At 30.3% G+C, this 11,974-nt stretch overlaps 1 protein-coding gene across 1 annotated transcript; it reads left to right on the forward strand.

Annotated features, from left to right (window-relative positions):
• Positions 1–5,921: 5,921 nt before the first annotated feature.
• On the forward strand, positions 5,922–8,919 carry LOC131004693 (caffeoyl-CoA O-methyltransferase). The gene is made up of 5 exons (XM_057931416.1): positions 5,922–7,480; positions 7,650–7,729; positions 7,811–7,955; positions 8,038–8,169; positions 8,388–8,919. Exons 1-5 carry the CDS (start codon positions 7,388–7,390, stop codon positions 8,679–8,681), a joined length of 744 nt encoding a protein of 247 aa, XP_057787399.1. The 5' UTR covers positions 5,922–7,387; the 3' UTR covers positions 8,682–8,919.
• The last annotated feature ends 3,055 nt before the right edge of the window (positions 8,920–11,974 follow it).

The following is an 11,974-nucleotide window of genomic DNA, read 5'->3' on the forward strand; positions in this document are numbered from 1 at the left end:
TAAGATAGTGGAGATGCATAAATTGCTTTGAAGAAATGAGAAATTACATTAATAATGTAAATATATTTAATTATTTAATTAAGTAAATAATATCTTAAGAAAAAGTAACCATTCATATACTAAAAAAAATATTTTTGGAACATTACACTTATTCACAATGGTGAAGCATGAGTTCATCAACATCCTAAAATCTAATTAAATAAATTAAATAATTAAGTATTGAGAGTGGTGAAAAAGTGAAAAGTAAGAATAAATAAAGTATTATTAGTGGTGGGGTAATTGTCCAAAAATGGAAAGAAAGAAAGAAGAACTTATTTGGGGGGACGTTCCAAAAAGGAAAAAGAGAAACTTATTTCAGGGACGGATGTAGTACTTTATATTAAACGAAGATAAATATTTATATTAACATAAGTATATGTTTGTGCCAATAAATGTATATTTTGTATTTATTTAGGGTTTAGTATTTACTATTTAGGGTTTAGTATTCAGTGTTTATGTAATTACAAAATATAGAATGACAGGAAATACTTATAGAAACATAAGTATACATTTGTACAAAGAAATGTATATACTAGCCTAAATAAAAATAAATATTTCTGTTAGGGTTTAGTATTCATTATATACGGTTTAGTATTCAAGGTTTAAGGTTTAGTATTTACTATTTAGGGTTTAATATTCAGTGTTCAGGTAATTACAAAATATAGAATGACAGGAAATACTTATATTAACATAAGTATACATTTGTACAAAGAAATGTATATGTTAGACTACATAAAAGTAAATATTTCCATTAGGGTTTAGCATTCAAGGATTAGGGTTTAATATTCATTATTTAGGGTTTAGTATTCAAGGTTTATGGTTTAGTATTCAGTATTCAGGTAATTACAAAATATAGAATGACATGAAATACTTATAGAAACATAAGTATACATTTGTACAAAGAAATGTATATGTTAGACTACATAAAAGTAAATATTTTCATTAGGGTTTAGTATTCATTATTTAAGGTTTAGTATTCAAGGTGTAGGGTTTAGTATTCACTATATAGGGTTTAGTATTCAGTGTTCAGGTAATTATAAAATATAGAATGACCGAAAATACTTATATTAACATAAATATATATATATATTTGTGATAAATGCTAACAAATGTATATTTTATACTTATTAATGATTGACTCTTGATGATTGTTCTTGATTCTTGAAGATGAACATGAATGCTATACAAACTGTCGTTTAGAGAGCCTTTTGTTATTTAGTTATTTAGTCGAGTAAATATTGTCTTAATATAAAGTAATTATTGATACGATGAAGAGTAATGTTTTAAAAATATTACATTTTTTCATATTAATGTTTATTTTTATTCATGAGAACATTTACTTTTAGTAATTTGCTTAAGTAATTATTTTTGTAAATAAAAATAATTATTAATATGAAAAAAAGTGATGTTATTACCACTCATAAAACTTTTTTTTTTAATAATTTGGTCAAGTAATTATTATCATAATAAAAGGTAATTATTATTACAATGAAAAATAATGTTTCTAAATTATTACATTTGTTCACGACAACTGTTACTTTTATTTTTGAGAATTTATACTTTTCATTATTTGATCAAATAATTTTTATTGCAAGAAAAAATAATTATTGATATGTATAAAAGTAATGTTATTTTTACTCGTTAGAACTTATAATTTTGTATATTTGATCTAGTAATTCATAATAAAAAGTAACTATTGATGTGATGAAAAATATGTTTCAAAAATGTAAATTTTTAAAATTATTACATTTGTTGTGATTATTATTGTAATTAAAAATTTAAAAGTAATTATTGTTGTAATAAAAAGTGATTATTATTATAAAGAAATGTAATGTTTACATTTGTGGGAACAAATGTATACAATTGTGGGAACAAATATATACCTTATAACTAATTAAAAGTAAACATTCCTATTGGGATTCATGATTTTAAAAGTAAATATTCCTATTATGATTCATGATTTAATATTTAGGGTTTAATGTTCATGGTTTAGGTTTAGTTTTCAGGGTTTAGAGTTTAAATAATATAATACTTTATATTGAATGAAAGGTAAATTATATTAACATAAATATACATTGTAGTAACAAATGTATATATTTTATACTTATTAAAAGTAAATATTCCTATTAGAGTTTAGGATTTAGTGCTTAGAGTTTAGTGTTCAGGGTTTAAGGTTTAAAAAATATAATATTTTATATTAAATGAAGATAAATACTTATATTAACATATATCTACATTTGTTAGCACAAATGTATATTTTATACTTATATTTAAATTTAAATAAGTATACATTTGTGCGAACAAATGTATATCTTATGCTTATTAAAAGTAAATATTTCTATTAAAGTTTAGTGTACATGGTTTAGGGTTTAGAAAATATAATATTTTATATTAAATGAAGGTTACTTACATTAATTAACATAAGTCTATATTTGTGCTAACAAATGTATATTTTATACTTATATTAATATAAGTATACATTTGTGCGAACAAATGTATATCTTATGCTTATTAAAAGTAAATATTTCCATTAGGGTTATTAAAAGTTTGTGCTAAGTGCTAATAAATGTATATTTTATACTTATTAAAAGTAACTATTATCTTAATAAAAAGTAATTATTCATATGAAGAAATGTAACATTTCAAAATTATTACTTTTTTCACAAAAAATGTTATTTACACTTATGAAAATTTGTAATTTTAATGACTTGGTCAAGTAATTATAGTTGTTAGAAAAAATAACCATTGATATGAATAAATGTAATTTTTTTTAAAATAAAATAAATGAAAAAGAAAAAATATAGTATAAAAATTTTTGAAAATAAAAAATTAAACGAAAAAATAAAAGAAAATAAATAAAACACTTTAGTAAAGTAATTATTATTGTAATAAAAAGTAACCATTGATATGACAAAAATGAAAAAAAAATACAGTATAAACGTAATTATAGAAGAAGAAAAAAAGAGGAAACAAAATGCAATAAGAAACACAAAAAATGTAATGAAAATAGAAAAACGGAAACAATGCAAAAAATATGCAAAAAAAAAACACAAATAGAAAAAAAAGAAAAAATAACGCAAAAAGAGAGAAAAAAAAAACAGAAGAAAAGGAAAAAAACAAAAAAATGTTATAGACAAGATTCGAACTCTGGTGGTTGATAAATGAAAACTTTCTCCTACCACTGCACCAAACTCTATTTTGTAGTTTACAAAGAAACAGTTATTATATATTAACATGCAATTCCAGATCAGCCCATCCCACACCCTGACCCGCCAGACCCGCGCCCAAACCCACCCGACCCGCGCCCCGACCCGTCTCATGGGGTGAGGTTGACCTCACCCAGGGGCGGACGCAGATGGGTGCAAGGGGGTACAGCTGTACCCCCAAAAAAAAAAATTTTTTTTTAGTATATATACATAGTATAATATATTTAGATACAAAGGTTGGAGTGTTCCCTAAGCAACTTACAAGTTACACGCCTACAGACATCAAACACCAAACACCAAATTAACATATTTTAACTCCCTTTCTCTAATCCCAATACCCCCAAAAAAATCCTAGCTCCGCCAAATTAACAAATTAACATAGTATAATCAATCCTTTACCTCAATTCTTAATTAAATAAAAAAATTGAACGTACACATTTTGTATTTGGAATGCAGAGTTATTACTAATTATATTTGTATTTTAGTAAAAAAAAATGTCTAAAATGTATTGAAGGCCTAAAAAAAATTTCTCGGGGGCTACCGCCCCCGAACCCCCGTAAAAGTTCAACCCCCTTAAAAAAATCCTAGCTCCGTCAATGTTTATAAGATTATTTTTTGCACCCCCAGTTTTAAAATCCTGGATCCGCCACTGACCTCACCCAAGACCAACTCAACTAATAAATAAAGAAACCGAACAACAAAACTTTCGGAAATTATAAAACATAAAAGACAAAACAATAAAATAGTAGTACTATTACTTAATAAGGGATAAATTAGTAAATAACCAATTCACCGAAAAAACGGTTCACTTTGGCTAATTGCAAAAACTCCAGTTTTAACCGAGTGTACAGGACACTTGGTGTCCATTTACCATTTCCGTATATAAAAATACAAGATATTATTTTCTCTAAGTTGTCCATGGGGTTGGTGAAGACGGGTGAATGATGACCACCACCGATTTCATCAACCTTATTTTCTATGGATATGGACTTCAAAAAGTTATACTACTATCGATTAAACCTTATTCAAGTGGTTGAATCGTTTCTCAGCCGCCAATTAAACTTTATTTAAATTTACTTTTTAATAATATTAATATTTTAATTGAACGCAGATTATATTTTGCAAAAGTCCGCACAGCAGAGGAGACCCTCCTCATAATTCAATTGCCGATAAAAATTTGTTTAGATATTTAGGTTTCTAGCAAATTGTAAAACAAAATAAACTAGCGTTCAATTCTTATTAAGCAATGATTTTCGATAATTTATAGCTCAAATGCTTGTTTATTTATTTATTCGTCCTAGCATTTGCACCCCGTGTAAGATACAATAAGTACTTTTATATTTTTATATTTATATAAAATTGATATAAACTCAATTATTATATTTATTTATACATATAATAAAAAATACTAATTTTAATTGAGTATATTTGAGCTGAATATTGAAAAAATAAAGAAAAATGAGTATTATGAAAAGGCAAACAAATAAGTTAAACAAATAAAAATAAAAATTTGATTTATTCCAAAGATGCGAGAGGAGAGAGATGTGTTTAAAATTTTAATCTTTAAAAAAATAATCACATAATTTGAATTAAATTGATTTGAATTTAGAAATTATATTTGAATTATAAATTTGGCTTTTTATGATTTGAAATTAGAAATTAGAAGTATATTATAAAATTCCAAACCTTGTTTAAACTTTGAATTATAAAAATCGCATCGCTGGACTCATTTCAGTTTCATTTTATGTTCTGCAATATCTACGAGATCGAGAATATATTGGTTATGTAGCTTTATAAAATATAGCACTGTATTTGTATGATTTGTTAACATAAAAAGTAAGAACACTTAAAATGTTCAACCATCCTAAAGTACATCATAAAGAATGATTATCACATTTATACATTCCGTTTTTTACCAAAAGTAAAACACTTGTTTTTTTTGGATTGTGATTCAGTATACTGTACTTGATATCCTATTTTATGTTCCATTTTAAATTTTATATTTGTATATATTTTTGTTCAGTTTCAATTTTATATGTTATAGTTTAATTTTGTGATATTAACTAGGGCTTATTTCATCTAATTAGGATATATGATTTTTTATTATTTAATTATATTTTTAAGGGATAATTGCGTGAAAATACACAAACTTTGCCAAATATCCATATTTGACGCGAAGTTAGGATTTTACATTTTAATACACCAACTTTCGTTGTTGTCCAAATTTGACACGACTTAATTCTTAAAAATTCAAAAAACAACTCATTCTTGTAAATAATTATACAAAGACCCACTTATGTTATTATTTGGGACATTTAAACCAAAACAAGATATTTCCTTACGATGTTTTCTTTTAATCTTTGATCCGCGCCTAAAATGGTTTAAAAGAAAACATCATAAGGAAATATATTGTTTTGGTTTAAATGTCCCACATTATAACATAAGTGGGTCTTTGTATAATTATTTATAAAAAGAGCTTGTTTTTTGAATTTTTAAGAATTAAGTCGTGTCAAATTTGGACAACAACGAAAGTTGGTGTATTAAAATGTAAAATCCTAACTTCGCGTCAAATATGGATTTTTGGCAAAATTTGTGTATTTAGGTGCAATTTCCCCTATTTTTAATAGCTAATACTAGGTTAATAAATTCACCCCGTTGATTGGGCAGTTGAGGGGAGCGAAGTCTCAACGGAGTGAATTTCTTATTGTTGACCACCTTTTGAGTATTCTTCCGATGATCCCAGTAATCTCCTCCCCCTAAGAGAGAGAAGCGGTGTGAACAGTGGAAGAGGCCTCCCGCCTTTACCAGATGGTGGGGGATGGGGAATCCCCAAATCCTTTTCCAGCGGGATTTTCCACAAGTTGTCACTGATTTTACAACGATTTTTGTAATTAATTTTCCTTTGTGTATGATGTTAGGTGTTTACAAATGGAAATCCAAGTATGGGATGTATACGGTTGAAAGGTAGATTAGATTTTCGGCGAGAGTTTTTGAGAAAGAAAGAGTGAAGTATTTATTCTTTATCCATGTAAAATATTTGGACAAGAAGCATTGACAAAATGAATGTGACTTTTACCTTAGATAATAAGGAAAATCCGTAAAAGAAACATCTATGTTATCACAATGCAACAGTGCTTGTCGCAAAGCATCTTTGTAGGCTTCACGTCTTGATGATATTGAAATGGGAGGATCAGAATCCTTGCCCTGATCTCTAACTGCCCTGTGCTCATCAAGAATCTTAGATATCAAATTTTGGAGCTACTGAAATTGGAAAACGATGCCCCAAAGCATTGCTTTGTGGAAGAGTCTTCCCATCCTCGGCAGCAACATTGAAGTTCTTAATGGTTGCACCAGGAGGTAAAACACTATCTTTCTCAGCAACCGATACCGTAGCACCATTATTAAGATCAGAAGCGTCTTTGTTTCTAGTGTCTGACATTACACAAGTAGAAGGTAAAGATGGTATCTCAGAAACATGTTGGGCATCCTCAGCATCCTGAGATGAAGAAGGGAGGAGAGATAATTCTTCGGGGTGATTTGTTACTGATTCCAGTGTTGATGCAACGGCAACAGCAGAAGGGTCTCCTCATCTTGCCTCTATATGCAAACCTTTTATGGGTCCATCATGAGCTTCTAACATGCTAACTGATGCAGGGTCATCCACCATAGGTGCACTTTCATTAAAATTTGATGGAGCATACTTTTCAAAGCAACCACACCAAATCACTACCGACGCCTTTCCTTGTATTGTTTTGTAAAAAAAAAAAAAAAAAAAAATGCCACCGACAATGGAAGAAAATCTTCCATAATCCTCTAATCAACCATCCCCGAACACGGAACACCACATGCACCGGAAGCAGGCTATTAGAAAACTGTCGTCGGCGCGACGCCATGGTGGATCGAGTCGAGCACTCGAGCTCCTCCAAATTTGGTGACCCCACCCAACAACTTCTATTGGGTCCCACAAACCCACTCTTTACATTGCTCACCAACCGCAGCCCGGCCCGGCCCGACTCACCCACCACGCGACACGAATCACGAACTAACTATAAATCAACCTCCATTTCCCCATCTTCAAATTCAGCAACGCCCCTTACCAATCCACCACCACAACAACAACAACCAGAGAGAGAGAGAGAGAGATGGCGCAAACTGCTGTGGCGACAGAAAACCAGGCCGGCAGGCATCAGGAGGTTGGGCACAAGAGCCTCTTGCAAAGTGATGACCTCTACCAGGTATGCATACATACATACATCATTAAATGCATATTCTTTCTAATTTATTGATATTCAAACCACAAAATTGTTCTTTCCATACTCTGTCTCAACCTTAATTGTATTTTACTTTACCTTATTATAAACCATGTATGAAACACCACCTGATCTATTTCTCGGTTTTTTGCAGTACATTCTTGAAACCAGTGTCTATCCCAGAGAGCCAGAGCCCATGAAAGAACTCAGGGAAATAACCGCCAATCATCCATGGTAATATATGCTTGCTTCAACAAACTTATAATCAAAGGTCTTGACATATAACTAATTAAACTCTTGGGATTGAAATTATAGGAATATAATGACGACATCTGCGGATGAGGGGCAGTTCTTAAACATGCTTCTGAAGCTCATCAATGCCAAGAACACCATGGAGATTGGAGTTTACACCGGCTACTCTCTCTTGGCTACGGCCCTTGCTCTTCCCGACGACGGCAAGGTAATAATGATTCCATATAGCAACACCATTTTTATTTTAATAATTAAATAGCTTACCAAAAAAAATTAAATTTTTGGTGCAGATATTGGCGATGGACATCAACAAGGAGAATTACGAGTTGGGTCTGCCAGTAATTGAGAAAGCTGGAGTCGCCCACAAAATTGAGTTCAAAGAAGGCCCTGCTTTGCCTGTTCTTGATCAAATGGTTGCAGAGGTAACAAACTCTTACTCGTCAATTTTTTAATTTAATAGCCTTACGCATTTCCAAACTACAAATATTAGAATGTGGACTCTTACAATAACGACGATATGTGTGACCAACTTAACCAAAACCAACTTACAATTAAACTAATAAAGAATAATTTTTGTAAAAGAAAAAACAAATAGGAGGCAGATAAAGTTGATGACCTAATTCCGAAAATTGCATTACAGGGGAAGCACCATGGTTCATTTGACTTCATATTTGTGGATGCTGACAAGGACAACTACCTGAATTACCATAAGAGGCTGATTGACTTAGTCAAGGTCGGGGGTGTGATCGGCTACGACAACACGCTGTGGAACGGGTCCGTGGTGGCCCCACCGGATGCGCCGCTAAGGAAGTACGTTAGGTACTACAGAGACTTCGTGCTGGAGCTCAACAAGGCTCTCGCTGCTGATCCAAGGATCGAGATTTGCCAGCTGCCTGTGGGCGATGGGATTACCCTGTGCCGCCGTATCAGCTGATCGCCACCTTCGCCAAATATATGCGCTTGATGCTGAAGAGATCAAAATTGCTGCCTGCATTCGTTGCGTTCTACTCTCTTTTTTCAATTCCAATTCAATGTGGATGGGTTGTGAACAAATCTAATACTGATTATGTGTAATATTGATTTTTTTTTTAAATGCATGATGATGCTTATGTGTATTAATTATTTCGTTGTTGCGTGTTAAATACACTTATAAAATGATAATCATATCAAAACATCTGTTCCATTTTATTCAGAATCGCATTATGCCCGATTCACATCAATTTGAATCATCCAAGTTCCTAATAAATCAATTTTGGCATCTTCGATTGGTCCAGTTGAAGGAGTGTGCAAACTTATAACAAAGTAGTAATAAAATTGAGTCTAATCAATTTCGAATTAATCAAAAGCAAAAGAATAGACAATATACTAAGATTTCTCGTATACAGTAGAACACATCGAAATGTTAATATCTTGCTCAATGTTAATAGATTCTTCATTATTTTTTATATCATATATTGAGTAATAAAATTATGAAAAACATAAATATTTTGAACAAACAAGACGCAAGTAGATAAATGAAACAGACATCATGGTTATGACTTAATTATGAGAGATAGAGACGGCGGGGTATAACATATGAATTGTGAATTACGTGAGAAGAAACGAATGATACAAACAAATTAAGAGATTAGGTGCACACGGATGCTCACATAAGTCACCTCAATAAAGGATAATCTTCAAACTTATTTTTAATTTACTCAAAATAGCAAACTAAAGAGAGCTTCATTTTATCCCAAAGTTAGCCCAATTAATAGTGCTTAAATGTGTCCTTCAAAAAAAATAGTGCTTAATAAATGTGTGAAATATCTTAGACTACCACACATTTTTCAAAGCAATAATGCTATTTGGACAAAATTTGTCCGGACAAAATATAATTAAATACTTTATAAAATAAATTTATTTATGAAATTTGATTCAAAATAAAATAGGATTTAACTAGTTTTATTGTTTTTCTTATATTGTAATTTTTTTGTAATTTTTTAATAACCTTTTTAATTATTATTATTTTTAAAGTACACAAACTACAAATAAAATAATAAAAAATAATAATAATTGTTAAAAAATTACGAAAAAACTACAATATGAAAAAAACAATAAAACTAGTTAAATCTTTTTAAAACTTGAATCAAAATTTATAAATAAATTAATTTTTAAAAAATTTTAACTTGATTTTTGTTTGGACAAATTTTGTCCAAATAGCACTACTCTTTTCAAAGTTAATATGGAAAATCACATATATAATCTATCTATTATTAAATAGAATACATATTCAAGACATCTCCTTCATTCTCTATCCTACGTCCTATGTGGCACTCCCACATGTTAGTATTTTGATCATTCTCAATTCTATATTATATGGTATTTTTACATCTTTTCTTCATCCATCACACATTGAAATTATCCTAAACTCCATCAATTCATAGTCTATATAAAAAGCTCAATCTTCATGGAGACATTATGCCATCTATTTTTTCCACATTAATTTTATATTTAATCATTGTAAAATATAGATAAAGAAATACTTATAATATGTATTTCAAATAAATAGTTTTCCACATATTTTTATAACTGCAATAGATTTTCACATTAAATTTATAATAAACTTCATAATTCAAAATCTAAAAAGTCGAAATTAAATTTTAATATTTGCAAACCTAAATAAAAGTATAGATGTTTCTGAAATAAATAAGTTCGTAAATTGAACTTGGCTAAAGTAAATAAAATGATCGTTAGATATATTTTAAATAAATAAGTAATTTAATTTAATTTGGTCATATAAAATAAAGAAAATGATAGTAAGATATATATTAAAGGGATTATAGCCAAAAAATACATGAACTTTGACAAAAGTTGTAATTTTCACCCCAACTTTCAATTCAGCCAAAATATACATGAACTTATATTTTTGTTGCAATTTTCACCCCAGTTTGACTTCCGGCGAAATTAGAGCTTAGGTGGCAGTCGGAAAATCCTACGTGGCGCATACGTCCGATATCTTAAACGACGTAGTTTTGAATTAAATGAACAATGGCCAAAAAATACATGAACTTTGATAATAGTTGCAATTTTCACTTGAACTTATATTTTAATTGCAATTTTCACATGAAGTTATAATTGCGATTTTCACCTAAAACTTTTAGGGCAAAGGTGCAGATACCCCCCTGGACTACACCCCCCTATAGCTTTTACCCCCCCATACTCGGTCAAAGCGCGTTGACCTCCCCATAGTTAGGGGTGAGCATTCGGTTATATGGTTTGGTTTTAGCAAAAACCAAACCAAACCATATTTTAGTTCGGTTTAAAAAAAAACCGAACCGAACCGAATTAACCGAACAAACCGAACCGAATTAACCGAAATTTTTATAATTAAAACCGAACCGAACCGAAAAACCGAATTAATCCGAAGAAAACCGAAATTTTCGAAAAAAAAACCGAAAAAACCGAAATTTTCGGAAAAAAAAAAAAACCGAAAATTCCAAAAAAAAATCTATAAAATTTAAAAAATATTAGAAGTTAGATATTATAAAATTATAATTAAAATATTATATATATATATATACATATATTTATATATATTATAAATATAATTCGGTTTTTCGGTTTTGTTCGGTTTTAAAAAATCCGAACCGAACCGAAAAACCGAAAAATCAAAATTTTATGGAAACAAAAACCGAACCGAACCAAAAAACCGAAAAAACCGAACCATATTTTAAAATTTCGGTTTGGATCGGTTCGGCTATTCGGTTTCGGATTTTTTGCTCACCCCTACCCATTGTCTCGGAAAAAGGGTGCAAAAAACACCCCGCCCCCAAACGGCTGTTTAACGCCGTTTTTCCCTTTTTTTTTGTTTTTTTTATTCCCTGTGGGCCCCACCCCAACCCCAACCAACCTTCAACGGTCATCTTCTTAGAATTAGGGTTTAAATACGAAGAACCCTAATTTACGAATTCATTTGACACAAATTGAGAGAAATCGACGAGAATTCGTGCAATTAGCTTAGGGTTTGTTGATGATATTTGGATTCGAGCTATTAACATGAGTTGGAACTCAGGATTCGGGTCTTCCTCGTCGTAAAGTCGACGGCAGATGGTGAACGACGATGAGGTTAGGTATTGCCGTTGCAAATGTGAAGGGAAGAAGTTGAAAGCTACGAGAATGACCTCATGGACGGACGACAACCCGGGGAGAAGGTTTTATGGGTATCGAAATTGGAAGGTACATCACTTG

Source organism: Salvia miltiorrhiza, unplaced genomic scaffold (genome assembly GCF_028751815.1).
Source record: "Salvia miltiorrhiza cultivar Shanhuang (shh) unplaced genomic scaffold, IMPLAD_Smil_shh original_scaffold_455, whole genome shotgun sequence".
Taxonomy (NCBI): Eukaryota; Viridiplantae; Streptophyta; class Magnoliopsida; order Lamiales; family Lamiaceae; genus Salvia; species Salvia miltiorrhiza.